General features: G+C 51.3%; 1 protein-coding gene and 2 long non-coding RNA genes across 8 annotated transcripts in view; 2 read left to right on the forward strand and 1 right to left on the reverse strand.

The window, feature by feature from the left end:
* The window catches only part of LOC113995683, a 150,657-nt gene extending 133,347 nt beyond the window's left edge, over positions 1-17,310 (forward strand). For all 5 annotated transcript variants that reach the window (XR_005563911.1, XR_005563910.1, XR_005563908.1 and 2 more), the window contains one exon: positions 8,290-17,310. This is a non-coding gene — a long non-coding RNA (uncharacterized LOC113995683). The remainder of the gene's footprint in view (positions 1-8,289) is intronic.
* Positions 13,324-26,185, reverse strand: part of HS3ST4 (heparan sulfate-glucosamine 3-sulfotransferase 4) — a 55,730-nt gene continuing 42,868 nt past the window's right edge. The window contains exon 2 of the mRNA XM_027735998.2: positions 13,324-16,829. Coding sequence (XP_027591799.2) covers positions 16,193-16,829 — 637 coding nt within the window. The 3' untranslated portion in view covers positions 13,324-16,192. The remainder of the gene's footprint in view (positions 16,830-26,185) is intronic.
* On the forward strand, positions 21,842-24,967 carry LOC113995684. 2 transcript variants are annotated; one of them, XR_003543500.2, is made up of 4 exons: positions 21,842-22,556; positions 23,662-23,751; positions 24,204-24,310; positions 24,412-24,967. It is a non-coding gene; the product is annotated as an uncharacterized LOC113995684 (long non-coding RNA). The 2 variants fall into 2 exon arrangements; XR_005563913.1 differs by having other exon boundaries at positions 21,842-23,751.

Raw genomic sequence — 26,185 nt, forward strand, 5'->3', positions numbered from 1 at the left:
TCCCTCTGATCCAACACACCTGCACCTGGGGCATAGTTGTGTCTCAGTGGGGCGGGCTCCTCTGCTGGGCTGAGCCCCCTGAGTGCCCTGTGGCCGGGGGGTCCCCTTGGTGTGACCTGCTCTGCAGGCTCTCCAGCCCCCTGGAACTGCCAGTGATCCGCTGCCACCTGCACCTTGTCCATGGCATTCCCTGCCTTGGCGTTACCTCCCATGGGGTTTCACACTGCTCTTGCATATGTTAACCAGGATTCCCTATCAAACAGGGGTAGATAGTTTGAAAAACAAGATATCAATGCAAGTGTTGAGCCACTTTATTGGCTTGTTCACGTATTAGCAGCTGTCGCTCCCTTCCTGCTGCTTGTGCTCAGAATGGATTTTTATTGCTTAATTCTCTGTAAGTGAAGTGATAGCAAATTGTAAAATCCTATTGCTTAACATGTAGTATTAAGTATTGAACCAGCAAAAGAATCAATTACAGGTTTGGTCACTGATTAGCTTGACTATTTATGGAATGTAACGTCAAGTCTCATTATAATTCTGCTCTTTAATTCAGGAAATAAAGCCCATGTGGGGAGCAATGGCTGTGAGCAGCGCTGCTCCAGCTCTCCAGCTGGGGGATGCTCAGCACTGTGCTGCAGGGAGGTGTCATCTGCAGCCTGCTCCCCACATCTCCACCAGGGCAAGGCCAGCCCTGGGGCTCCATCAGGGTCCCCCCGTCCTGCAGGAGATACAACCGAGCCCGAATCCATCTCTCTGTTTCTCTGCCCTCTTTTCCTCACCCATGGAGGTTCCAGGGGCCAGCTGCAGGGTTGAGGACAGGGAATGTCCTGTAGCCCTGATGCACCTTCACGTCTCCTTACCACTCGCCCCCACCTTGTGATTCCCTGCACACTGGTGGGCAGTCGATGGTGGGCAGCTGAGCTGACACTGTCCTGAGCGAGGAGCGTCATGACCAGCACCCCAGCTCAGGGAGCAGCTCTTCACTGGACTTTGCAATCAGTCTTGGGCTACTTCCTTACTGCCAGACCCTGGGTGTAAAGTAAAGGATGTCTGGCATCTGAAATCCTGACAAGCCCTTCGAGGCTCCTGCCTGTGGGGAAAATGGGGTGGGAAGCAGTTTGCAGGAGCCTTTAGCTGAGGGTCATATGACAGAGGACTCGGACCTCAGTTGGGTCACTGGGTCCATCCAGGACCTTAAAAAACTCTGTCTTGCTTTAGGTAAAATATTGGTGCAATGACCCATGTCAAATGAACTATGAGGAGGTATCTGAGCCCAAGTTAAATCCTTGCAGAAACTGCTAAATCAATTGTAATTGGTGTCTGGTCTCTCCTCGAAAACCTCCAAAGCAGGAGGTATAGGGGAAGCCGTGCTCTTCTATGGGGGATGGGGTGTCAGGATGAGTTGGGTTGGCTGTGAGAGAAGCTGGCATTTCCCTCCCTACCTCTGCTGGGGCAGACAGCAAAGGTGGGGAGGGCTCATGCTGAAGCCTCTTCCCTTCTGCTTCTCCTTTCTGACTCACAGCAACGTGTCCTGCACATGGGTCCCTTGGCTGTGTAAAAACTCCTGGAAAAGGTTGTGGCTTGTGACAGGGCACAGAAGCTTTGCACCATCCTGGGGCTCCCAGGGACTCCTGGTGGTCCTGTGGGACTAAGCCTTCACTGGCCTGATTCTGGGGACTCTGGTCTTCCACAGCCTCCCTCGCCAGTGGCTGCCTTTGCTGATGGACAACTGCAGTTGGATTTCCAAATTACACCAGCTCGGATTAGATTCAATATCCCTTTTCTCAGGCCAGACAGCCCTTTAATTCCTTTTCTTTCGATTGCATGGGGACCCTCCGTGCAGCTCAGACCCTTTGGCAGAAAATCTTTGATGTGCCGAGGCTGTTGTGTGCTGCTGCTGCAATAAACCGAAGACACAGAGCTCCAGCACAAACAGCGGGAGAGCAGCGAGTTTTCCCTTCCAGCACTGAGATTTCTGGAGGCTCCTTCTTGTCTGGCTGAGCTTATCCCCCTTCCAGGAGCAGCTCTGCTGGCATACTAATTTATAGTGTGCTTGAGCAGTCCCCCTGCATCCTGAACGAGGATGGTTTGGGAAATTAAAGTTTGTAGGAAATGCATCAAAAATCTGATGTCCTTAAGCAAGACATCTGTTTTTCCAGCCACGAAAAGGGAGGCTGTGCCTGACTGCAGTGCTGGGGGTCAGCGGAGAGAGAGGAGGGACGGGTGCTGCTGTGGCAGGGGACGTGGAACTGATGTCCTGGCGAGGGGAAGGCTGGGGGGGTGCCTGGGGTCTGTGGGCTCTGGGAGTGTGGTGCTGCCCCAGCAGCTACATTTCACCTGGACTGCGCTGGCCTGGGCACGTTCCTGGTGCTGGCAAATAATAAATAACAATAATGATTATGGAAGCGCTGTGCATGTGCCCCATGGGCTCTGCAAAAAACTTCTACATCAAAATCCAACTGCAATGTTTTCCCCCTTGTCTAATTCACAAAATATGCCCATAAAACCAATAATTTATCTGTACGAGGACAATTCCTGAGGTATTTAGTGAAGATTGGTAGCTGCTGACTGTATCCCATCCTAGCGGAGTGAGACCCAGTGGGATTCCCTGGGACTTTGTGCAAGTGCAGAAGAGTTTTGGGGATGTATATTAAAAAAATCATTAAATGACATGGTATTTGCTACTTGGGATTAAGCTCTGGGATAGATCTGGTCCCACCCCAGCCATGTCTTCTAACTTGCTCTCAATGTCCCTGGGCTCTGGGCCTGATTCAACTCCTGATGTTCAGGACAGAAGCCAAGAGCAAGCGCTGCTCCCTGTCTCCAGGTTTGACTTTCATATCATGGCTCTTCAGTGTACTGAAATCTGTGTGGTGCTTAAAATTCAGCAATGTTTGTCGGAATTCAATTACCCCTGAAGATTACACAAAGATTATCAAAGTTGTAAACAGCAGAATATGCTCAGAGATCAATGAAGCGCAGCAAAGACTATATTTAACAGGAGAAATAAAAGTGGGAGCATGCTGGCAAACCCTGACAGTGGAGCATAATGTCGCATCATCACGCTGAAGGTTGGGAAGTAATTGAAATCTATGTTAAAGCACAGTATATCCCTGTGCAGATTTGCAGGCACGGAACCCAATTCCAGCTCTAATGTCTGAGCAATTCATTTGGTTTAAGCAGACCCAGGCTTGGGGGGTTCTCATTAGGTGCCAGTGGGGAGCACTGGTCTGTGCTGCTGCCCACAGTGCCCCTGCTGCCCCCAGACTGTGCCCTCTCTCCTGGCAGCCTGCAGGAAGCAAAAGCCCTTCACCGAGGGAGTGGAGGGGGTTAGGGGACAGGATGATTGCCTTAATACAAATGAACCATCTTAGCATTTCTGTTTGGGTGGATCGGGTAGGAGGATGTTTCAGCTCTGCAGCTGTGCCCATGGGCAGCACTGGGGCAGGTGCTGGGGTCAGTGGTGCTGCTGATCCCATTGCCAGTGGAGTGCCTTGCTCTGGGAAGTGCCCTATCCTGGGGGTCATGCCCTGCCCTGGGATGGTGTCCTGCCCTGGCAGAGCATCTGCTGCCTGAAGAGTTTGAGGTGGCTGAGGAGCAGCAGGAGGGACTAAGGGTGCTGGGTCCTGACTGCCGGCCCTGTCTTGGAGTGTGGTTGTCCCTGCTGCACTGGAGTTGCCCCTTTGTCCCATGGCATGCTGTGCCCTGTGGGACGCTGTGCACGTGGGACTCCTTCACCATGAGCACCCTTCCTGGTGCCCCAGCTGCCTGCAGAGCCCTGGCAGGTCCTCTCCAGGCAGCTGCAGCTCCAACGTGTTTGCGGTTTCCATTGTCATGCTGGAGGCAGCAGCCAGCTGATTTTTCTTTTCTGTAATATATTGCCACTATAATACCAAGTCTAGCAGAACAATGAACTCTAGAGGATGGAGATACCTTCCTCCTATTTTGCAAACTAAACATAATTTTTATTTGTGCTCAGGTGTCTGGTGCAAGGGGAGAGAGGAGGGGGACGATGCCGGGTAGGGGGAACTCTGTCCCTGGTCCTGCCTTGGGACTCAGTGCTCCTTCTGTCCCTGCAGCCCCTGCAGCATTGGGATGCAAGGAAGGAAACCTCCTTTTGTCAAGTATTGTGGGGTTTCAGAAAAAACTCTTCAACTCAGATTAATTACTGTTATCTGGCCTCACCGGGGCTGGTCCACCTGCTGCAGCCAGAATGGGCTGAAATTCTCATTCCCTTTCTGCCTTCCTCTTTCTCTCCCCCCTCTCTCTCTCTCTCTCTCTTTTTTTTCCCTATTTACTTCTGCTTTAATCTGCATATTATCATCAGTGCAAAGACCTCTGAAATAACATCTGACAAATGATGCCTATTAAAAAAAACTCTGCACTGTCCTCTTTCACCGCCTTCCAATTTGGGCTAGCACTATAACTATGCATCAATAGACAAGCAATATTATGTTAAGAACATGATAAAATACCAGCAGCTTCATAATGGCAGCAGCCAAATGGTAATTTCTGCTTCAGAAATTGGTCATTTATTTTGCTGGTCTGTTCTTACGTTCAAATTAGATGAAGTTTAATATACTGTAAAATTGAATGTATTCTATCCTTTTCAACAAATATGGCATGTATGAAATGATTTATGGGTCTTACAAACCTTAAAATGTTAAATAATCTCCTTTTTCCTGTGCCTTAAGTCAGTGATGCCAAATAGTTTAAATACAGAGAAGCAAAACTTTATTAGCTCCTATCCTGATCATCACTTTATTTTGCTGCATTTACAGAGATAGGAACAGTATTTAACATATTAGACCGAGTTTAAAAGCAGCCATATTAATTGGTACATTAATTTTACCCTATTAACTGTAATTGGTAGGAAAGTGATTCTTCCCCAGTAAATGTTGTAATTTGTGTTTTAAATTTTTAATAAGTCATCACTGCAGATGCCTAAATGAGGGAGCTCCTCTCGTCTCGAACCTCCGGCCCTGCTGTGCTTCCCGTGTCCAGTGGGTCGTGGGGCTGCCCTGCAGCATCCAGGAACACCAGCCCGTGGCTTCACCTCTGCCAGTGCCCTCCCTGCCTCTGGCTCTGCCCGTGGTGTCCCCGGCACACCCCTCATATCAGCTCAGCCACGTCTGAACCCAAACGTGTCCCCTCCGTCCTTCCCCCAGGGAGTCCCAGCGTTGGTGGGCCCGAGGGTGCTGCAGGTCTGTGTCCCTTGGCCTGCTGCTCGTGGGTTGCTCCGAGGTGCACAGCAGTGGGATGCCGAGGGTGCTGAGGCCGTGATGACTGCCGGGCAAAGCCAGCTCAGAGCTGGCAGTGCAGGGTCCCTCCGTCCCCCTGGGGCCAAAACATGCTGGGCTGTCACCCTTCCACTGGTGTGTGAGCTGCTCTGCTCGGGGGAGGCAGAGCCAGGATCAGCATTTGGGGTGCTTAAGATTACTGAAAATGTGCAAACCTCACCCTGATTTGAAAATAGGTATTTTAACATGGTCAAACTTTTTGAGTGTCTGGCAGCTGTAGCTCAGGGTATATTCAGCTCCCCACAAGGCTGGCGAGAGCAGCTCCTCTAAGCAGGGGAGGGAAGTTTGATGGGGCCTGCCCTGCCCCCCAGGATGTCCCCCTTCCCCAACCTGATTGCACATTAAACCCTCTCCGAAGGTCTGGCCCCAGATCCAGGGAAATCCCTGAGGTGACTGCCCTGGCTGTGGGGTGGGGTGATGGGTGACACAGAGTCAGCCAAGGAGCAGAATGGGGGTGACTCCCTCCTGGCTTGCAGTTATTTAAAAACAAAGTGTCTCCTTGCCCTTCGCCTTTCCTCTGTCTCCTGATCAGCAGCTTGTCCCTGAGGATAAGCCTCAGAGCAGCACAATCTCCTGCATCCCCTGGAGCCACAGCCCTCTGCGCCAGGAGAAGTGAGAAGCCTTTTATTCTGTTTATTTGCTCTATATAATTTTTTCCTGCTCTTGCTGACCCTTCTGGGATGTGTTCCACCCTTCAGGCTCTCTGCTGGGTGCCAGAATTACTGAGCTTAGGCTATATTTGCATTTCATATCCTAGTTAAACCAACATCATCAAGGTCAGGACACACTGTTGAGTTGGAGTAGGCTACAAGACAGCAGCCCCTGCTCAGCTGAGGGGCAAGCACAGAACCCAGCCCCCCACTCTGGGGAGTGCCCGTGCTCATCCCAGCCCTCCCCCGGCCAACAGAAGGGGCTTCTGCTGTGGGCTCTGCCCTCCAGCCCCCCACAGGAGAGGCAGAGCAGGGGCTGCTTCCCTGGGGAGATTATTCTGAGTGTTCTCATTGTGAAAAATTTTCCTCTTGTGTCTAAATGGACCCACCCTGGGAGGAACTGGTACCCATTTCCCCTTGGCTTTTCCATATGACTTCTTGTACAAGGGGATTCTTATAGTTATGCCCCTCTGGAGGGGCACAACCTCCCTACCCGCAGTGCAGGGGTGCTGATGTGTATCTCCGTGTGTGTGTGTGTGTGTGTCCTGCAAACAGGCTGTAACAAGCAGCAGCTGCAGAGAACACAGAGATGTGCTGTAATGATTTTTACATCCATGAACACTCTGGTTTTCCTTTCATTAAGGAACATTTCTTATGGGAAAGTAGCTGGATTTCTGATGTGAAAAAATAGTTCTGTTCAAGACTGAGAGCTGTTTAGAATAAACGCCAGACACTGTGTGATGGAGACATTGCATGGAGACTTAATGCTGGTCACATCCCTTCTCTGCCAGTAAGTCAAGGATGTGTCTTTGCTATTGTATTTGGTGACTCATCTTTCAAATAATCATCTCTGGAAGAATTCTGTGCCAAGATGAAAAAATGCCTGGATCCCAGAAGCGTGTGTGTGTCTTCTGTGAGTACAGCCCAGGAGGGAGCTGCAGAACAGCTGTGCTTGTCCTTGCCATGGGGGTCTGGGGCAGTGGGGCATGGGCTGGCATGGTTCCCTTGCCCAGGCAGCCCTGCCCTGGGCACAGGTCAGGGAAGGGGTGAATGCTAGTTCTGGCAGGAGGTAGCACTCTCTTGTGCACGTCCCAATGTGGTTTGGCTGGAGAACAGGGTCAGACAGGGACCCTTTGGCCAGCGGCAGATCCGTGCTATGGGGCAGCCACAGAACTCTGCCCCACACCTGTCTGTGCCCACCTGCCTCGGGGCTGAAGCCACAGCTACCTGAGCTTTCGAGCACCTGAAGGCTTCCTTTGTCCTCAGGGCAAAATATGCAGATTAGGTGAGTAAGTGAAGTGCTGTATGCTAATGCATTCAACAGAGCCACTGTTCCATAACATCCAACCTACATACGGAGGATGTGCTGGAATTGGCTTCCCTGGAAAACATTTACTCACTGCTTAACAAAAAGTTACATGAACTCATTAAATACGTAACAAGATGGTGAATAGCAGAGAAGCTGTAGGTGCTGTGTGGGCTGAGTCCCAGCAGCTGTGCCCACGGAGAGAGCTGGATTCCTTGGTGGCACTGAGAAGGCTCTGGCAGCAGATGTGTGCCTGGTAATGGTGAAATGTGGCAACAGCATTTTATTTGTAGCCCATGGTGTAAATGGCCCCTAGCCAGGCTGCCAGGCTGTGAGCACCATCTCTGACCAGGCTGCACCACACTGGACTGGCAGCCATGTGGCCAGTGCCATCAGCAATCTGCGGCTCTATGTGTAACCTCCCCCCTGAAGGAGCAGGTCAGCTCCATGCAGGTGCTCCAGGTGCAGGTTCACTCCATGGCGCAGGAGGAAGAGTCTCCTGTGTCGCAGAATTTGGGGCACCACAGTTCCCTCTCCATTGTGGAGTGTTGCTGTGTGCCCAGCACCCTCGAGAGTGCCCAAGCAATGTGTGCATGGTCAGGGCTCCAGCTCACATTGCTGTGAGCTCTTGTTTTCTGTGTTTAAAATAATATAGTGAATGCTGCAGTTTTGACAGGACCTAGGGCTGACTGGCTGCTCTGAGAGCTCTGCTGCCGCGAACAGAGCAAGACAGATGGACATGCTGGTAGCATATGCCACTCCCTTTGAGTTACATGGAAAGACGTTTTCCCCAACAGAATGGGGTTGAAACTCATAGTTCTCAAGACATTAGAGGATTTCTAGCATATGTCTCTGGGAGCACTGGCTTGGGTTTGGTTTTTCACTTTCTGAGAGTAATTCTCATACCGTAAATCTTACAAATCAACTTTGCCATATAAGTAGCCATATCTGGAAGGAAAACATCAGGCTTACAATTTTATTGTTAACTCCTGCTAAAAGAAAATGTTAGTTAAACCATTTTTCTGTCTTACAGAGACACAGAGATGGCCCCAGACCACAGGGATAAGCCTGAGTTCTTGCTGCTGTGCCTGCTCTCCAGCTTGGGAGCTGCAGCTCTCCAGAACCTGTGAAGCCCCTCTCAGCAGGACCCTCCTCTGTTGTGAACTCTGGCAGATTGTGAGAACTGGAAAGTGGTCAAATCACAGCCTCTTAGCACAGTCACTAATGAAGTGTCTGCGCAGCCTGGTCTCATGCCAGGCAGGGCCGTGCTGGTGCCAGTGCTTGGGACTAAGAAGTGGCACAGTTGCCTGAAGGGTTGCAGTGGGCTTTTAAGAAAAAAAAATTCTGAGCAGTAAACCTTTGCTAGGCAGTAAATGTCTACCGGACAAACAGGTCAGCCCACAGGGCAGCCACAACTATCAGTGCTTGGGCAAAGCATGGTAAATCATTCGCCCCGCTCCAAGGAGATCATCTGCTGTGAGCAGCTCCTGTCACTGGCCAGTCGCTCCAGCCTCTGAAACCATGGGATGGGGAGGAGCAGCCAGCCACAGTGTTGAGAAATTAGATTAAATTAGCAGGAATTAACTGTGATGAGACACTTCTCCCAGGTGAATTGGGAACACTGAAGAAATGGAGCACTTTTCCATCCTCCACCACAGCACTGGACAGGGAGAGGTTTCCGATGCAGGCACAGCATCCAGTCCTGGCTTCACATGTCATGTGAATGTTATGATTCCCTGGCAAAAGCTGAATTTGTCAGAAGATTTGCTCTCAGCTTATTCTTCTCAGACAAAATCCTTCAAGAGGTGATGCCACCCCCGTGACTTGCTTATCCTTCACTCCTTTCATTAATTGCAACTTCTCCTGCAGTAGCTTTCTTAGATCCAGGCAAAACCCAGCCATTTTCTTCCCCTCATTGAACTAGGGCTGAATCCCAGCTGAGAACAGCTGGCTGCTGCACAGGGTCCCTGGGGAGGGGGACAGATGTCAGTCCCTAGGGTGGGAACACTGGAGCACCTGCTGACCAAGCTGGCACTGTGGCTGGGGGAGTGCGGCTCAGCCAGCACCTGGCAGGGCGATGCCACTGCCTGGCAGTGCTGCCAGCTGCACTTAGGGCTTCCCAAACCCTTCTCTCTCCCTCTGCCACTGCCACATTTGATTTTGCTAGCAAGGGCTGCAGGCCTGGTGGCTCTGCCGTACCTGGTGGCTCTGCTTTACCTGTGGCTCTGCTGGACCTGCCGCTCAGGTGCCTGGCTGCAGCACCAGCCCTTGCTGCACACTGGCCCTGCAGCCTCTCCAAACAAGCTTTGAAGGATGCTTACACTATTAACAGGGTATATTTATAACTGTTTATCTCTGTCAGTTGGGTGGAAAATTGCCAGATGTGCCGTTTGCCTTCATTACACAGACATTTCCTGCATCATCTGGATCAGTTCACTAAGCAGCGTCACTGCCAGGGAAACGTCATTGCTCGTGCACAGTGTGGATATTTGTGGGATCTGCCTTGGTGAGTACAGGCAGCAACACCCTGGAGGCAAGTTTCCCCACTGTGCAGCTCTCTGGATTTAGCCTTGTGGGAGGTAAAGAGTGCAGCGGAGCCGGGAGCTCCTCACTAGGGTCAGAGCAGCCAGGGCTGCCAGGGCCGGGCAGTGCAGTCATGGAGAACAGTTCGCTGCCCCTGGGCTGGCTCACACTGCTGGAGCTGACACCCCCCCCACCGCTTTGGAGGCAGTAGGAAACCCACTGGAGAGGGCTGTTCCCCTGCTGTGAGGGGTGCTCAGGAGCTGCCAGAGGGTCCCTGCTGGGCAGAGGGTCCTGGGTAGCACAGATGCCCCACAAGCAGGAGAGGTGACTCAGAGACAGCAAATATCCTTTCTTCTGACAGAGAAGGAGGCAAGAAGATAAGAATGGCTTAAACAGAAAGAAATTGCCTCCAAATAAAATGTTTTTCCTCGTTTCCCATGATATAGTGAAATTTCTTCATGGGCAGATAGTCAGAGTAGAGTCCATTACACTCCATGGTTTTTGCCTTGAAATATAAATAGCTGCATCTCATATAAGTGTTTGTTATGAGGAAATGCGTGTGCCAGGAAAAGTTAGACATTAAACCATTATTTCATGCAGAAAGATATTGCTAAAGGGAGAGGATTACTTACTATATTAATTCTGTCCTTCAGCTACCAGTTTGTCTCTGCACATAATGACTTTAGTCACAAATGTGGTGGTGTAATAATCCCAGTTACCTCAATTCCAATTTTGTTGGAGACTGCGCACACAGTGACCCTCCCTCTGGGCCCTGTGGGGACAATGGGGCAGCAGGAGTGAGAGCAGAAATTCCTGTTAACATGTAGGTAAATCTGGCAGCCTCTCTCCTTCCACAGGGTGCATATGGGCAAGTGCTGATATTTCGTATCAGACCTTGCGTTACAACTAAAAATTTCAAAACATCCCTGTTAGTGGTATAAAGTAGTAGTGATGTGACCCTCAAACTATTTCTTCTCATTTCCAGTCTTGTACCTGGAGTCAGAAGAGCATCTTAAAAGGGATCAAGAATTTTCTAATCAGATTTATTTCCCAGCAAATGACTCATAGAGGGAAAGTTTCTGAGGTCAGCAAAACCAAAAAACCCCAAGCACGGTGTCCCAGGAAAGCTGGGAGGTGACAGCATCAGTTTGTTTATTTGTTTCTGCCTGGACTGAGTAGGATGTCACAGGCTGTTGGCACAGGGCACTGCAGGGCCCAAGGTCACGGGCACCAGTGCACAGGGAGGCAGCGGCCGAGGGCAGGGTTATTCCTGCTGACAAAGCTGGAACGGGTCACTGTGGTGTTGCAACCTGCCCAGCTGACTGATCCCCACACTGCTGCCCTCCTGGTCCCAGGGTATGAGAGGTGATGGCAGAGCTCTTGGCTGACACTCTGGGTCCTGTGTTTGCTGACGCAGGTGCAGAATGCAGAGCTGCTGCACAGAGGAACGGGAACAGCAGTGAGCAGCAGGGTCTGATACCACCATGTGATCAGAGCCCATCTGGGGCACAGCAAACCCAAAATGATAGCATTTGGGTTCTCGGAGGAGTAAGAGTGGTCAGTAGAACTGCCTCCTTGGACAGCCAGAGGGCAGACTGACCTGCTGAGGAGCCTGGCTGGCAGGGTTCCTTGGGAGGCAGTCCTGAAGAGCTCAGGATGCCTCCAGGGATCTACAGGCCTGTCAGTCCGACCTTGGTGTCAGGGAAGCTTATGGAGCAGATCGTCTTGAGTGTCAACACACAGCATGTACAAGACAACCAGGGAATCAGGCCCAGTTTAGACTGGATATTAGGAAATAATTTCTCCATGGAAAGGGTTGTCCAGCCTGGTACAGGTTGCTCAGTGCAGTGATGAAGTCACCATCCCTGGAGGGACTTAGAAGCCATGTAGATGTGGCAGCTGGGGACACGTGGCGGCCTTGGCAGTGCCAGGGGAGTAGTTGGACTCAACGGTCTTAGAGGACTATTCCAACCTAAACAATTCAAAGATTCTATGATGCCATGTAGTAAGTCATCCTTATTCAAAGGGCTCTGTTTGAAACCTGGCATTGGCATATACAGAACATGTTGCATCTTTGCTGGTACCTCTTCAATCTGGCTTGCAAGACATCCTGGAGGACGTGACCTTGGAGGCAGGCAGAATATCGAACCTGCATAATCTGAGCATCTCCACATTGGTGGCAGCCTGTTGGGTACAGGGCAGTTAATAAATAATGAGGATGTCAAAGATGACAGCAGGAAAAGTGGGAGCAGGTAGCAGCTTTGCAGCCAGCTCTCTGACAGCCGCTTGGCAACCTCCAATTAGGAGGTGTGTGCTGGTGTTCATCGCAGTGCAGAGCACCCGGCGCCTGCTCCCGGGAGCCAAGATGCAGCACTGGGGCAGCCTGCGGCACTGCACTGGCTGGACACGCTCCCGAGGGCATGGGGAACTGGTGAACACTTTGAAGAGCAAATCCCAGGAGGCAGCGGGAGGCTCCCAGCTACAGCATTGCAGAGATACAGGGCAGCGGCTGCCACGAGAGCTGCGCTCGCTGCCCTCTGACAGGGTGGGCCAAGGGGGGTAGAATCCTGCTCGGAGCAGAGACTGAGGCGTTGCAAGAGACAGCTGGATCAGCTGAATATGGAACTCGTTTCTCGGGGCTTGGGGGAGAGGAGTACACTGGCCTCAGTGCCACGTTAAGGCGCGGATGCTGCCGGGGCACCTCCTCAGGACACTAGTCCCTGCTCACAGGTGTATCCTTCAAGGGCCGAATTATACCACACCACAACTCAAAGATTAGGACCCTGAGGTGTAATTGATCTTCCGATGGCTTTTTAAACATCTGGTGAGAAGGGGCTGCTTTCCAAACAGCAAAGTCTACACCAAAACGATCTTGATTTGAATAAGTATTCCATCCCTGTTTGGTAAATATACCCAGTGTTAATGGTGCTTAATGGTGCCTGTAATTGGTGTCTAAAGTTATTTAAAAGTAAATTTACCAGAAAATAATTAGCAATTTTATAGTTCACTACTTCCTAATCTTGTTGATAAAAGTTTTTCCGTGGTTTTTATCAGATGACACAATAGGGCTCTGCTGCGAAATAACCTTTTTCAAATGAGCAGGAAATTGTGCACACAAAATAAGATTAAAAAAATTTCCTCCTAATTTCTTTGCCTGGCAGCCAGCCCTCTCTCTCCTTTTATTATCCACTGACTTATCCTTAATCAGCAACTGAAACTTCCCAGGCATTGCTTGGGGATTTGTTCTTTGTGACCTTGGGAGGTGCACCCCAAGCTGCAAAGTCAGTGAGGAAAGCTGTCCCCCACTGCAGGGACAAACCTCACTGCAGGACACACGGGCTGGCCAAGGTGGTCCTGGTCCTCCTCCTGGTCCTGGCTGCAGTATGGCCCTTTTGGCAGTGGTGGAGCTGTGGCCCATGGGGCAGGAAGGGGCAGCCAGCTGGGCTGGCAGGTGGCAGATCATGGCCAGGGCTGTCCTGTCGCGGCTCCCACTCATGGGGTGTTGGTGCTGCTGAGGGGGTCCAAGAGAAACGGAGTCGAGAAATGCAGCTGCTACAACGATTTATTGTCTAGTGCTGTGGGTTCCAGGGTTCAGTTCCAGACGGTCATGTCGTTCAGGTACAGAGACACCGACCGACAGAGACGCATTTGGGAGGAGGCGACAGCACAGCAGGTTGGGTTCAGAACAGATCAACTCTCCATTTTCAGTCTCTGAACCAGAAAGTACCAGCTTTTCCAGAACAATCAATCGCCCAGTCTGTATATAAAATTAAATATAATTTATGCTTTGCTAATTGAAACCAAATACAAAATTCAATTTCCTGTGTATTCTAATGCTGACATTTGAATAGTTTAAAAAAAAAGGTGTTACTAACCTGACTCTCGTTTGGCACACCACTCTCCAGCCATATAGAAAATAATTCTCCCTCCAGCCCTGGTGACAGTGCAGCAGCCATGGCGTGCATTTCAGAAGAACAAAACAGAATAACCTCCCCCAGTCCCTGTGCCCCCAGCCCACCCCAGAGTGCCTGGTGTGTACCTCAGGAAAGGGTTGGGGGCAGGGGAGTCCTATCCCACCATGCTGAAGTGGTTGGTGTCCATGGGGCAGCCGCTCAGGGCAGGGGAGCGGGGTCTCCTCTCCCACTGGGCACACATCAGCTCCTGCCAAGCTGGAGATGACATCTGGTATAAAAAATAAACCTCTGAATATATGGCAGAAATAATAGGAGTGGATGTGGGGTGGCAGGCGGGAGAGGCGCAGTGGGCACAGCGTCTCCCCGGCCCACCCAAGAACCATCGTCCCCTGGGGCTGAGCCCCTCTGATGGGCAGCCAGGGCCACCAGTCCACCACCTCCACTGTCCGCCAGGGCCAGCCCAACACTGTGCCAGGACTGCAGCATGCTGGACACAGGCAGAGATTCCTGGATATCCCTCTGGTGACAGGAACATTGGGCCTGGAGCTCCTCATCTTCCAATAAGTATCTTGCACCAAATCCAAATTATGCAACAACAGGTTTAGTTCAGGACCTGTTCTGACATTTTAATAATATGTGAAGCACTGTAAAATTATTCCTATTACATACTTCTAATTTTCCTGTAATAATTTGGAAGTTTGTGGTTTTCTGAAAACTGTGCTATGTCAGGAGCTGATTTTAAATCTGACCAGGCTGATGGGAACTGACGTGACATCAGCAGGGACCTTGTGGTGCCCCTCCAGCATGGCCCGTGCAGTAAATTGTCTGAATGGCTTCAGCTTTTATCATCCAATACAAGGCACCACTTCACGGTGTAATGAACCACACGACAGGCCCTGGAACCCCAAGTAGGTTCAGCTTGTCACCCAGTGCAACGCTGATTTCATCTGGTTAGCTGGAGCCGTAGGGAGTTCTACATTAATCAGAGCTGAGTCCTGGTTCTCCTGCAGCAATCCCGCTCTCCATGCTGCCAGGGACCTGCTGTCCAACAGCACGGAGCTTGCATGTCATTACATCCCACCCTGGAGGCATCTGTAGCCCTCATCAGAGCAAAGGGAGCAGCCGGCAGTATCCAAGCGGGTGAGGGACCGTTTCAGCAGCTCTGTGTTTCTTCCCCATTGTTCTCCCTCTGCCTGTTCTCTCTCTCATTTTCCTCAGCGATGGAGGTGGAACCCTGCAGCTGTGTTGAAGCACTGCTCCTGCTCTCTGCTGGGCCCAGCAAGCAGCTCCCATGGCGTTGGGAGGATCCAGCTGGGATATAGGTTTAGTCGACAATTTCTACCAGGATTTGCAAATTTAGTTGACTTGGCCGTTTCCACTAGAAAGCACAGGTTTTGTGTGCTGAGCAGTGCTTGCCCTGGGAATTAATTGCTGTTTTGTAATTCTGAAGTATGATGAAGGCTGCTTCCCTGTTCTGCAACCCCAGCTGTCCACAGCAAGCAGCAGGGATTGCATTTTCAAGGTGCAAATGAACAGCAGTGCCAGGGGTCCCAATGGTCAGACCCTGTGCTGGGGCTGTCCTCAGACCTCTGCCCTGCAGCCACCCCCGGGAACGCCCGGCTCTGAACCGTGAGCAGGGCACGGCATGGCCTCACCAGGAGGTGCTGCACAGACAAGGTGTGGCTTCACGCTGTGCCTTGGCCGGGCACTGGGAGCCTGGCTTGCTCCTGGAAACCCGGGGAATGTTCTTTCAGCTTCTAGGAGGGTGAGAGTCTGGGGGGATCCCAGTTCTGACCTCACTGAGCATCCCAGCAAAGCAGGAACAACTCTCTTCCAACAGTGGAGATGTACCAGTCGGAGGAGAACTGGGCCCAGGTGTTTGTGGCACTTGGTAAATTCTAGTTTTAGTGCAACAAGTAATTGAAACATGTGGTGCAAATGAAGTTCCTGTACATAGTTCCATTGCAGCATAACTGGCTTCATTCCTTCCACACACTAAGAGCAGTGTGCATATGAGTGCACACGGTGTGAATTTACCAGACTTGATGCCGTTGTTTGGGAAAAACTAAAATCCAGGGCAGGAGAAATCAAATATATGGGTTTGTCCCAGTGCTGGGTTTTGGGAGCTGCCCTCCCACCCAGTTCACTGTGGCAGGAAGCCTGGTCCTGCCTGCCTGGCGGCAAGGGGGACACCAGCAGTGAAATGTCAACACAAAGTACCCCATCACCCCAAGGAGCCCTGCTCCCTCTGCCTCCTCCTCCTCCCACCCACCCTTGACCCCCACTGTCGTGGTGGGGAGAGCCCGAGAGCAGCCCGAGGTGACAAGCCACTGCAGTTTCAGGAGTGGACACGCTGAGCAACTTTGGCTGCAGCCCAGACAGCACAAGAACCTGGAATGCACAGGGTTGAGCCTCTGGCCCCGAGTGAGTTTTGAGTCTCAAATGATGACTCCCATCTCAAAAAAAAAAAAAAAAAGGTTTTTTCCTGACCTTGTGTTTCTACTTATCACTTTCTTCCTGCTCCCACTGGAAATCTTGGCCCGTCATTTGGTAAAACATGACATTGAAGGGTTTGTAAAATTTCCGCAGTCTGTGGATGACATCTGGGTCTATTTTGGGGTGAGTTCTACCCTTGGACTTGCCCAAGCACCGGGGAGCACTGCTGTCCTCTGGCTTCTTTAGACAGGGAAACCCCTTGGTTTTATTAAAATAAAAATGCTTCTCTGTCACAATCCTTTTGAGGCCTAGGAAGTCCTGGACTTTGGCCATTTCCCCTGCTGGGTCAGTGATGAGCCTCTCACCACTGACAAAAAGGATCTGGGAGAGGGGGAAGTACTGGAGCCAGTTCTCCAAGTGCAGGGCATAAATCCCGATGCGGATTGCACTCCAAGAGGCGTCAATCAGCCCCAGAGTCCGGTTCTTGAAGGCCAGCACCTCGAAGGTGGGGATCTCCGGCTTCTTGGAGAGGGTCTGCGTGTAGTCCGAGATGGCCCTGGTGACCGGGTTCCGCACCACCACGATCAGCTTCGTGTCCTTGGCCATGGAGTGAATGCGCCTGGGGGCCTCATTGGTCACGAAGTAGCTGGGGGTCTTCTCCATGGTGATCTGGCCATCCAGCGTCTTGGGCATCACATTCCTGTGCAGAAACAGAGGAGGGGGTTAGTGAGGGGCCAGGCAGGGGTGGGCATCCCAGCGTCCCTCCTGCCCTGTGCAAGTGTTGGCAGGATGTTCAGGAGGAGGGATGCTGTCACTCCCATAGGTCCCACAGACCCAAACACTTCTGGCTTTGTTTCTTCTCAGCCCCTGGCCATGGTGGGCACCTGAAATGTTAAGTCAGCCTTGGTGACACATTATACAGGCAATTTGCCATAGGCATACGTAGACCAAAGCTAATTGACACTAAACCTGCACAATACCTGCCTGTTCAGAAGCCATCTGCTCCCATTTGCTCAATTAAGCCTATTCATTCCAGAGCTGCTGTACAGAGCAGCGCAGTTCGGATTACACAGGACCTTTTTGTTATGATGACATGCTTTTAAATGTCTCAGCTAATAAAACTTAATACAGAATAAGATCCCTTGCTTCTAGTACAATAATTAAATTTATTTACTATCTTGTGTGTGAGAAAGAATGACTTTTCTTTTATCTCTAATTCACATGCTCTGTCAATAATTAATTGCTGCTGGGTTTTGAGCTTCCCGTGCAAGCCCTTTTATTAGCCAAAAGGAATTTGCCTACTGGATAAATTAGCATGTAGCAAGATTTTCCTGGATAGCATATTACCATGTTGTGAAATGAAACTGCAGTGAAATAGCAGTTATGGCTAAGAAAATGAAGAGGTAAATGCTTGTCCCAGTGCCCCCAGTTAAGGATTATCATAGTGAGCCAGAGGGTACTTAGTGATGTCCCTTGCAAGAGCGCCACTGCCTTGTTCACACCTCCTGTGCTGCCTGGGGCTGGAGGGGCTGGTGGCTGTGTCACCAGCCGGGCCCCTGCTCACTGCCCATGCCCACCTGTGCCGTGGCCCCAGCTGTGGGCAGCCCCAGCCCTGCCACGGTGCCGAGGAAGCGCTCCTGGGAAGCGCTCGCAGCACCAGGCAGGTCTCCTGTGGCACATGCAGGCTGGCCATGCCCAGATCTTGCAGGATTATTCCTTCATATTGCAACTATTTTTTAGTACAAACATATGGTGAGGAAACAATGTGAATAGGCTGGAAATGGCTCTGTGAGAGCACCTGGGGCAGCAGCAACCACAGCGATGCTGACGTCAAACTGCTGGGCGTCAGGAAGACCCATTTCAGAAATCACATGGCTGAAGCCTGGAGCAGAAGCAGCTGACAGGCACAGCCCAGCTAGATGTGCCTGTCAGTGTAACCTCGTATTTGTGGCTGCTAAAGGCATCGGATGGCTTTAACCTCCCCCATAATTTGTGGTCGTGCCAGGCTTGTTCTGCTGAGGTGCTGCTGGGGGAGGCGAAGGGCTGCCACAGGGCTTCCAGTGCCCTCAGCATTTTGGGTGAAGAGACCAGTAGTTCCTGTGGCTGCCCCTCTCCTGCTGCAGAACCTTTCCAACTGAACAGTCTCTATCTGAGTCCCAGCAATGGGGCCTGTGGGGACGCAGGGCTGCAGGGCTCCAGCTCCCTGTCTCAGAGACAGCATGCTGGTGGCCAGGCTCTCCAGGAAGCCCATCCCTCTGGCATCAGGCCCCACTGGAGCTGCCTTCCTGATGGCAAGGTGCCTGCAGTCCTCTCCTCTGCCCAGAGCACTCTTGTGCTTCATCCCTGCCTCGCATCAGCCACTTGAGTAGCAGTGACATGCAGGGAACAAGGATTAGTCAGAACGATACATCTTGAGGTATTTTTTCCTTTAAGAAAAGCCTGAACAAATTAAGAGGTATGTGAGCATTTGCAGAATTACACACCAGCTTCTGTGGGGGGATCCAGCACCTGGATTTAACAGCCCTGTGGGAAGGAAGCAGCTTTTATGGCTACGCACATCACAGCAAGCCCACGGTACAATCAGAGATGAGCCCTCGGGTGCCCACAGGGTGCCCTTGGCCAAGCACGAGGTGGTGTGAGGGACTGGTGTGAGGAAAGTGAACAGAAAATGAGGCCAGGAGGCTGAGCACGTGGGCAGCAGCGCTTGCCCGGAGGACAACAGGAGCAGAGGTGCTCCCTGCTGCTCACCACAAGCCTCTGACAGATGGGGTAGAAATTATGTCTCATTCTTGGGACAGAGCAGTGACAGGAGGGAGGAGAGATGGGGGCTGAGCAGGAGGAGGGCTGTTGGCCGCCAGGGGCTGCCACTGGCAGCATCGCTCCGTGCCCATTCTCGTAGCCCGGGCTATTGGCTGGCAGTGGAGGATGGGGAGTGACTCACCTCCAGAAAGGACCAGGGCCATGATCACAGGGTGTCTGTTCATGAGCACGGGGTGTCCGTTCCCCACAGCAGCACCAGTCACCCCAGGGTGTTTGGTTTGGTTCGTATAAACAACACACTGGGGGTTTATAAAAGAGGCATGAACAAACTATTAATTACAATGGCCCCTTCAGATGATGTCATCACAATAAACATGAGCCAAGAAATTGCAGAGCTAATAATCTGGAAGTGTTGCCACATTTAAAGACCATGTTTAACTCTGTGCACAATAAAGACAAATGGATGGACGGGTTGGTGCTGAGGAGAGACAGCGGGGAAGCAGAGATCAAGGAAAAGAGGAGGGAAAGCAGATTCAGCTTTTGCTGTACAGTTTTGAGGATAAAGCTGGGAGCTGCAGTGAGTCCTCGAGACACCTCAGCCCTGCGGAGCCTGGAACAACTCTGGCTCTGGGATGTACACGCAGAAAGGCTTTTCCCCAAACTCTGCCATGTTTCAGAGTCCCTTCCCAGCTGCTGCCCTGTTGGGGCAGGTGCCTAGCTACACCGTGCTGGTGAGGGGGGCTTGAGCCTGCAGCCTCGGAGCCAGGGGCCCTGCACACAGCCTGTAGCACTCAAAAGCTGCTGCCAGAGAGCGGCACACGGCACCGCCGGCTCCTGCTGCTGGGAATAACAAGGGTGTTAAAGCTGGAGCAGCCCAGCCGCTGGCACGGCAGGAATGCTCCTCAGAGCAGTTAACCTTCAGAGAGCTGCTGCCATGTGCTCTGCCCTAATTGCATGTGCGCCGATGGAATGCTAACCAGATCCGTGTGCTCGGGCAGAGCGATGCTGCATCGCTCTCCTGCGGCGGCTGCTGCAGAGTAGTTTGCAGCATGGGGCTGTGCCTTTGCTCCTGGAGGGGACACGTAGCCTTTGGCACACACTTGGGCTTTCCCTGCAGCGTTTCTGTCCCTTCTGAGGCCAGGCTGGTTGGTGAAGAGGCACAGCCATGCTGTGACCACACCCGACATGCCTCCGCAGAGCAGCCCAGGAAGTAAGGGCTGGAATGGGACACGTCTACTCATGGTCCTGTCACTGCTGTCTCCCCACCTGTCGCTCCTCCATCTCTATTGCTGCCCACCTGAAAAAGGGGAGCAATTACAACGAGCCCCTGGCAGGAGCTCCACTGCCACTGGCATGGACAAGCCATGGTTTTTAAGATGAGAATGGATGTGGCACTTAGTGCCCTGGTCTAGTAACCGCGGTGGTATTGGATCAAGGGTTGGACCTGGTGATTTCAGAGGTCTTTTCCAACCCAGCTGATCCTATGATTCTATGAAGCCCTCTGCTGCCTCATGGGGCACACGTCATCCCCTTGTGTTGTTGGTGCAGCATTGCTGAGCTGTGCAATGCCAAAATGAAACTCTCACGTGGGACTTGGGTCCAGGAATTACCTGGTCCTCCAAGCAGATTGATCCAATATGTATTACTGGGTGCTTGCTTGGGCTTTTGATGTTTCTCTCCTTCCCTGTTCATTCCCCAGTGCTGTGCCCAGAGGCTGAGGAGGGCCAGGCTCCTCTGTGCACCCCCAGGCCCCCAGGCTGCACGGGGACTTGCTGCCACCACTCCTTCATGTTTCTGCTCTGTGCATGGAAGGGCCCCAGCCACTGCGGGCAGCTGGCAGGACCCCTGGCTCCCACGTGCCTTAGCTTGAGGCAGAGGCCAGCTCTAAGCTCTCATTGGGAAAATGTGCTGTAGTAATTGTTCTTAACTGCTGGCTTCAGACGAGCTCTCTATTTTCAAAGGATACATTTTATAAATTTGTGAATTTGCATGTTGCCAAAATCCCCTTGTGGTTTATTTAAATCCAGATTATCTTGTTTATTCCTTCAGTCACAGCTGTCATTTATCTCTGTGTAGGCAGCTTGTTCACGACGTTGCAGGTTTCCTGCAATCCCACTCAAAAGGAGTCTTTGTTAACTGTATTTTCATGTTTTCAACAAGAGAAAAAGTTCATAGCTAAGGGGCTTGGGGAACCGCAGAGGAGGACATGGATTTGCAGGACTGCCATGGAAAGAGGTGATGGCCAGGTACTGCAAGTGTCACCTGCCCACAGAGCTTCCTCATAGTGGAATAAACATCTGCTTTTGTCTTCTGAAAAGACAAACATGAAGTCCTTTTCCTTTTTATTATTAACACATTCTGGTATAATTGCTTGAGCTGTCAGCTGTGACCTGCCAATAATTCAACAGGCGTGGGACTTTCAAGGGGAGAGCGGCATTGCAACTGAGCCTGCAGAATGCATTAAAAGCAGAACCCATTTGCTGTAAGCCCCCGAGTCAAATCTCTTGTTGAATTTGTTCAAACATAAATTTACAGCTGAATTTACATAGGTTTAATGTTTTATAATCTTTTCGGTCTGTGAATCTATATTCAAGAGTGAGTGCATTAGCTCAGAAATATTGTGCTTAACGCTGAAAATAATTTTAATCTCTCCAAAGTCCAATCCTTTGCACATCACTAAACCTCAGAAGCCAATCCCTTCTAATAAGAGACACAAAACTTGCATCTGTCGCTGCCTAATAGATTCACACTGCTCTAATTCAAACGGCTCGCACATGTCTGTTAAAAACCATTAAACGCAAATTGTAAAGCACTTTCAGAAAAGCGGGTGCCAGTTCAGACTGGGGCCAAAGGAACACAAATTGTCCACAGGAGACTCACTGGAAGAGTTTAATGGTTAGGAATCTGGTGGCTGGGAGAAGGAGTGAACCATCCTTCTCTGTGACTTGAGCTCTGCTTTTTCAGGACTCAGAATCCTCAAGCGATGGCTGCCTATACCATTGGTTTCCCCTTGTCTCCAAGACAAGGAGCTTCCCCCCTTCCCAGAGTTCCCCAGGCCATTTGGTGTCCATGCAGAACATGCTCACGAGGGGCAGTTTGAGATTGCAAGGACAGTTCCTTGCCCCATGCCAGCCACATCCCTGCTGAGCTTCTCCCCAGTGTCTCCCAGGCCGTGCAGGATGTGGGAACCCAGGACGCTACAGCCAGAGTGGGGGCAGCCACAGATCCCACTGCAGCCAGGCAATAAGAAGCAGTCAGGGCTTGGGAGTGTCTCAGTGCCCCTCAGCAGGACCAGTCATGCCCCCATTGCTGCCGGGGGCCGCCTGGAGCCATCTCTCCATCCACAACATCGGCCGGGATGGAGCACGGCCCTGGGTTGCCATACCAACGCAGGTGCTAACGGGTGTTGACTAACTGTGAGCTGATCGGATCAGAGAATGGTAGGGCTGAGTTGCCATGGCAACCGAGATGCCAAATTGGAAATGGTGTCGATAGCAAAGGTACTCAAGAGGTGGCAAGTGTGCGCAGGGGGCAGTGCCCGGCCGGAGGCTGCAAGCACCCCAGTGGGCGTCTACCTGCCCAGGCCACCCACGGCTCCTCCTCCTGGGGTGGTGGGATGGTTCAGGGCACTGCAGCAGCTTGGCTGTATCCCACGTGCCAGCCCCAGGTCCTCCATTTCATGGGGCACAGCTCCCCTGCTTCCTTCTTCCCTCTCCTCCTCCTCTGCTGTCCTGGCAGACACGGCCAGGAGTCAGTGCTGCTCACTGTGGCAATCCCCAAAGGATTCGGTTCCCCAGCCCAGGGGTGCAGGGCACGTGCCTGGAGGGATGATTCCACCCACAAGCATCATTCAAGCCACTCTCCCAGACACTGAGGAAAATGCCTTTGGGGCACAGCCTATTTCTAATGTGATTTTTCATCATCTCACCTAGTCTACAGTCCAAAAATCACAATGAAAGGGCTTCTGTGTCTCCACAAAATGCAAAATCTTTAACGGCTCATTGGCATGTGCTTAAGTTGGCCTGGATAAGAAGTTACTCCTGAGAACCTGCTATTGATTCTGTCAGGGATTCAAAGGTTTTATAGGCATCGCTCAGGATCTCTTTAGTACTTGTACCTTCTTAATGGCTCTCATCACTGACAGAACTGGAAACATCCCCCAGTGCCCTGGGAAGCAGCTGACTCCATGCCAGGAGCTGATGCCATGCTGCTGCCCAGGAGGGTGTCTGCCCTCCCGGCCAGCTGGGTGAGCCTCCTGGGCACCCTGGAGGGAAGGTCCTTCCATGGCTCCTCCAGGGTCTTTTAGGAGGTGGGGCAGACACTGGGGCTAGGGAAAGGGGTGGGCAAACTGCACCCGGGAAGGCTCCTCTCCTCCTACCACTATGCAACAAAATCAGTGGGCAGGTGGCTGAGTAGCAGACAGAAATATAAACATGCTCTGATTTCACTGGGACCATCTGGCTCAGGCATGATAGGCGGGTAGGGATGCTATAATCATGGACAGAGAACTAAGCTGATCCATTAAAGTCTTTTAGCAGAAGCAACTATGGAACCTGTATTAATCCAACAATGCTTTGTGAACAGACATCACAAGGTTAGATCCATTCAGCTGCAATTAAAACCAACCCTCACTGATCAGGCTGGCTGGGAGAGCTGTTGCAGCATTGTGTTCCCCAAGGCTCTCATGAGTATAGACTGTTGATGCTCACACAATGCAATCTGAAATTATGATCTAAATGCTAAATCTTGCTTTCTTCTGTTCTTTCCCCAAGTGGATCTCCTCTGGGACATGGCTGTTGCCTTGTGCCAAAATCCTTTGCCTATCTGACTGCATGGCTCTCATACAAATTGGACAGGCTCAGGTTAGTGCTGTGGGGTTCCACTGCCCTCCTCGTCAGCAGCTGTGGGATGCACAGGGGTGTGTTGGCTCCTGCACTTGAGGAGCTCCTGGCATGGCTGGGAGCACTCAGCATATCTGTGCCAGCACACACGGCCCTGGGTGTCACAAACAGTCCTCAGCACCACTCAGCTTTGCTTGGCTCTGTGGATGGAGATGCATGTTCAGTGTGACACTGTTTGACCAGGGATAAATTTGGCCCAATCTCTCCAATTTTAGTGCAAGATTTATTGGTGGTCAGCATGCAGCCATGAAACAGGTTGTAAAAAAGGCAGAAAAATGCCTATTTCTAACCCCTGTGCTGTCAAAATTGTTTTGACTAAGCCTCACTACCGTTCTCTACAGAAGCACTACAATCCTATTCACAGGGAATCTCTTAGTGTCATCTACCAGATTTAATTACTATATTTGTCACAGTTATAGCAAAGCAGCCCTAGTCTGAGCTTCTTGCACAGCGCTGGAACGAGGACTTACGGGCAGGCAGTGGTGTCCTGCCTCCTCTCACTGAGGATGTTCAAGTCAAGGTAGTCTGCTCCCAGTCCAGCTTTCCCTTCAACACAGGGGTTCAAGTCCCTTCAGTGACAGCTCACTCACTTTCCACTATTTTTTGCCTTCCCTGTGCCAGTCCCCAGGCCCCTGCAGCTACAATGGGCCTGCGTTACATGAAATGCCCACGCACGTGCCATCTCTGCTCGCAGGACAGAAATCCTCTCTGAAACGTGCAGTCCAGTGCACCTTGTTGGCAGCAGTCATTGCAGACCTTCACCTCCCACTCCCTTGGGATTTCTGATCTGGAAACTCTGCCAGTACACAGCATGATGAGCCCCTCATCGCCAGCTGTGTCCTCCTACCCCAAGCACAGTGGCAGGAACCCGCATGGACACCCGTGCAGGAGAGCTCCCGTCCAGCTTGGCCTTGCTGGTTGCTAACTGATGCCCGTGGAAGTTTCAAAGACTGTCAACAACACAGCCCACAGTATTGCAGGCTGTGCTTCCTGGAACAGTCAGCTGGATTTGGGAAAGCTACAGGTGAGCAGGAGAGCTGTGTGCACACCATGCATCTGATGTTAAACACGGATCAGGCTCATCTGGGCATTTCAAACCTACTCCAGTTTCCCAAAGATGTGCCTTTCCTGGGAGGGAAGGCCATGAAAATAGAATATTAAAATGTAGTGGTTTGGAGCTACACATCATGAGGAGTCCTTTTTCATCTTCTGGAAAATTTACTTATACCAGGAAAAACACTCTCACAATAACGGCTGCCTAAGTGAAAGCACCGTGGCTGTATCATGCTAAAAGCTTTTCAGGGAAAACAGTAAATAAATTCCACTCTTCAGATGTATCTGGATGTTATTCTAACACAGTGCCAGAGTAATAGGTGAGCCATCAACAGCTAAAAGGCTGACAATTGTTATAGAGGAGCGATACTGCCGAACAGGCTGAAAACACATCCCGTGCAGAGCTCCAGCGCTTCTGGCAGACGGGGATGGGAGAGGGGCTCCCACCCCACTGGCATGGAAAGGCTGGACACAAAACCACCATCAAGGCTGTCACAGGAGCCCCTGGCTAGTCAAAGCTAGTGGCCAGAAGCATGACTCTCTGCACCTTCCCACCTGCACGTTCCCTTTCTAGTTGTAAACAAGACTGGTCCATGCAGGCCACCAGTGCTGCAGGCTGAGCAGGTGAAGGGGGCAGGTGGGGAGGTGACAGGCTCTCAGGGGACAGCAGATGCTGGAGCAAGGCCAGTCCCAAATCCCTCCACATAGACACTGGGTGGCAAGATCTTCCCAACTGCATTAAACCTCGCAGCTGTCCAAAGCACATTACCCCACTGTTTTACCTACAGCGGGCCAGAGTTTGCATCAAGCCCCTGGAGCCCAGCAGACACCCTGAGCAGAGAGCAGAGCCTGGCCCTCCACTTGCCATTCCAGGCAGCAATACACACCACCATGCCATGCCAGCCTCCTCCCCATGCAAGTGGCAACCACCTCAGTTCCAGCATCAGACAAGTTCTGTGGTAACCAAGGCACATCCCACAGTGACCACAAGGACCACGCAGATCTGAGACTCCTCCATTCCCTTCCTGGAGCTGCTCCTCTGCCCCTGGAGGGAGCAATGCCAGCCAGGCAGCTGCTGAGGGCACAGCTATTAATTATTTGCTTCTGTCAATTATTTCAGGGTTTAAGTTCATTTATTATGTATGCAAAAATGGTAATACATTGGCATCTGTATGTCTTTTAGGCATACAATATCCTTATTATTCAAAGTGTTTTTTCCTCCATAATTGAATGGTTTACCTTATTATCACACTATGTTAATGACCCAGCATTTCCATTTTTCTATAGGATGCTTAATTGTAAGCAAAGTGCAATCAGAATCAGAGATGCCATCTGTAATTGA

This window comes from Pipra filicauda, unplaced genomic scaffold (genome assembly GCF_003945595.2).
Source record: "Pipra filicauda isolate LSUMZ 115617 unplaced genomic scaffold, ASM394559v2 scaffold266_size1643727_pilon, whole genome shotgun sequence".
Taxonomy (NCBI): domain Eukaryota; kingdom Metazoa; phylum Chordata; class Aves; order Passeriformes; family Pipridae; genus Pipra; species Pipra filicauda.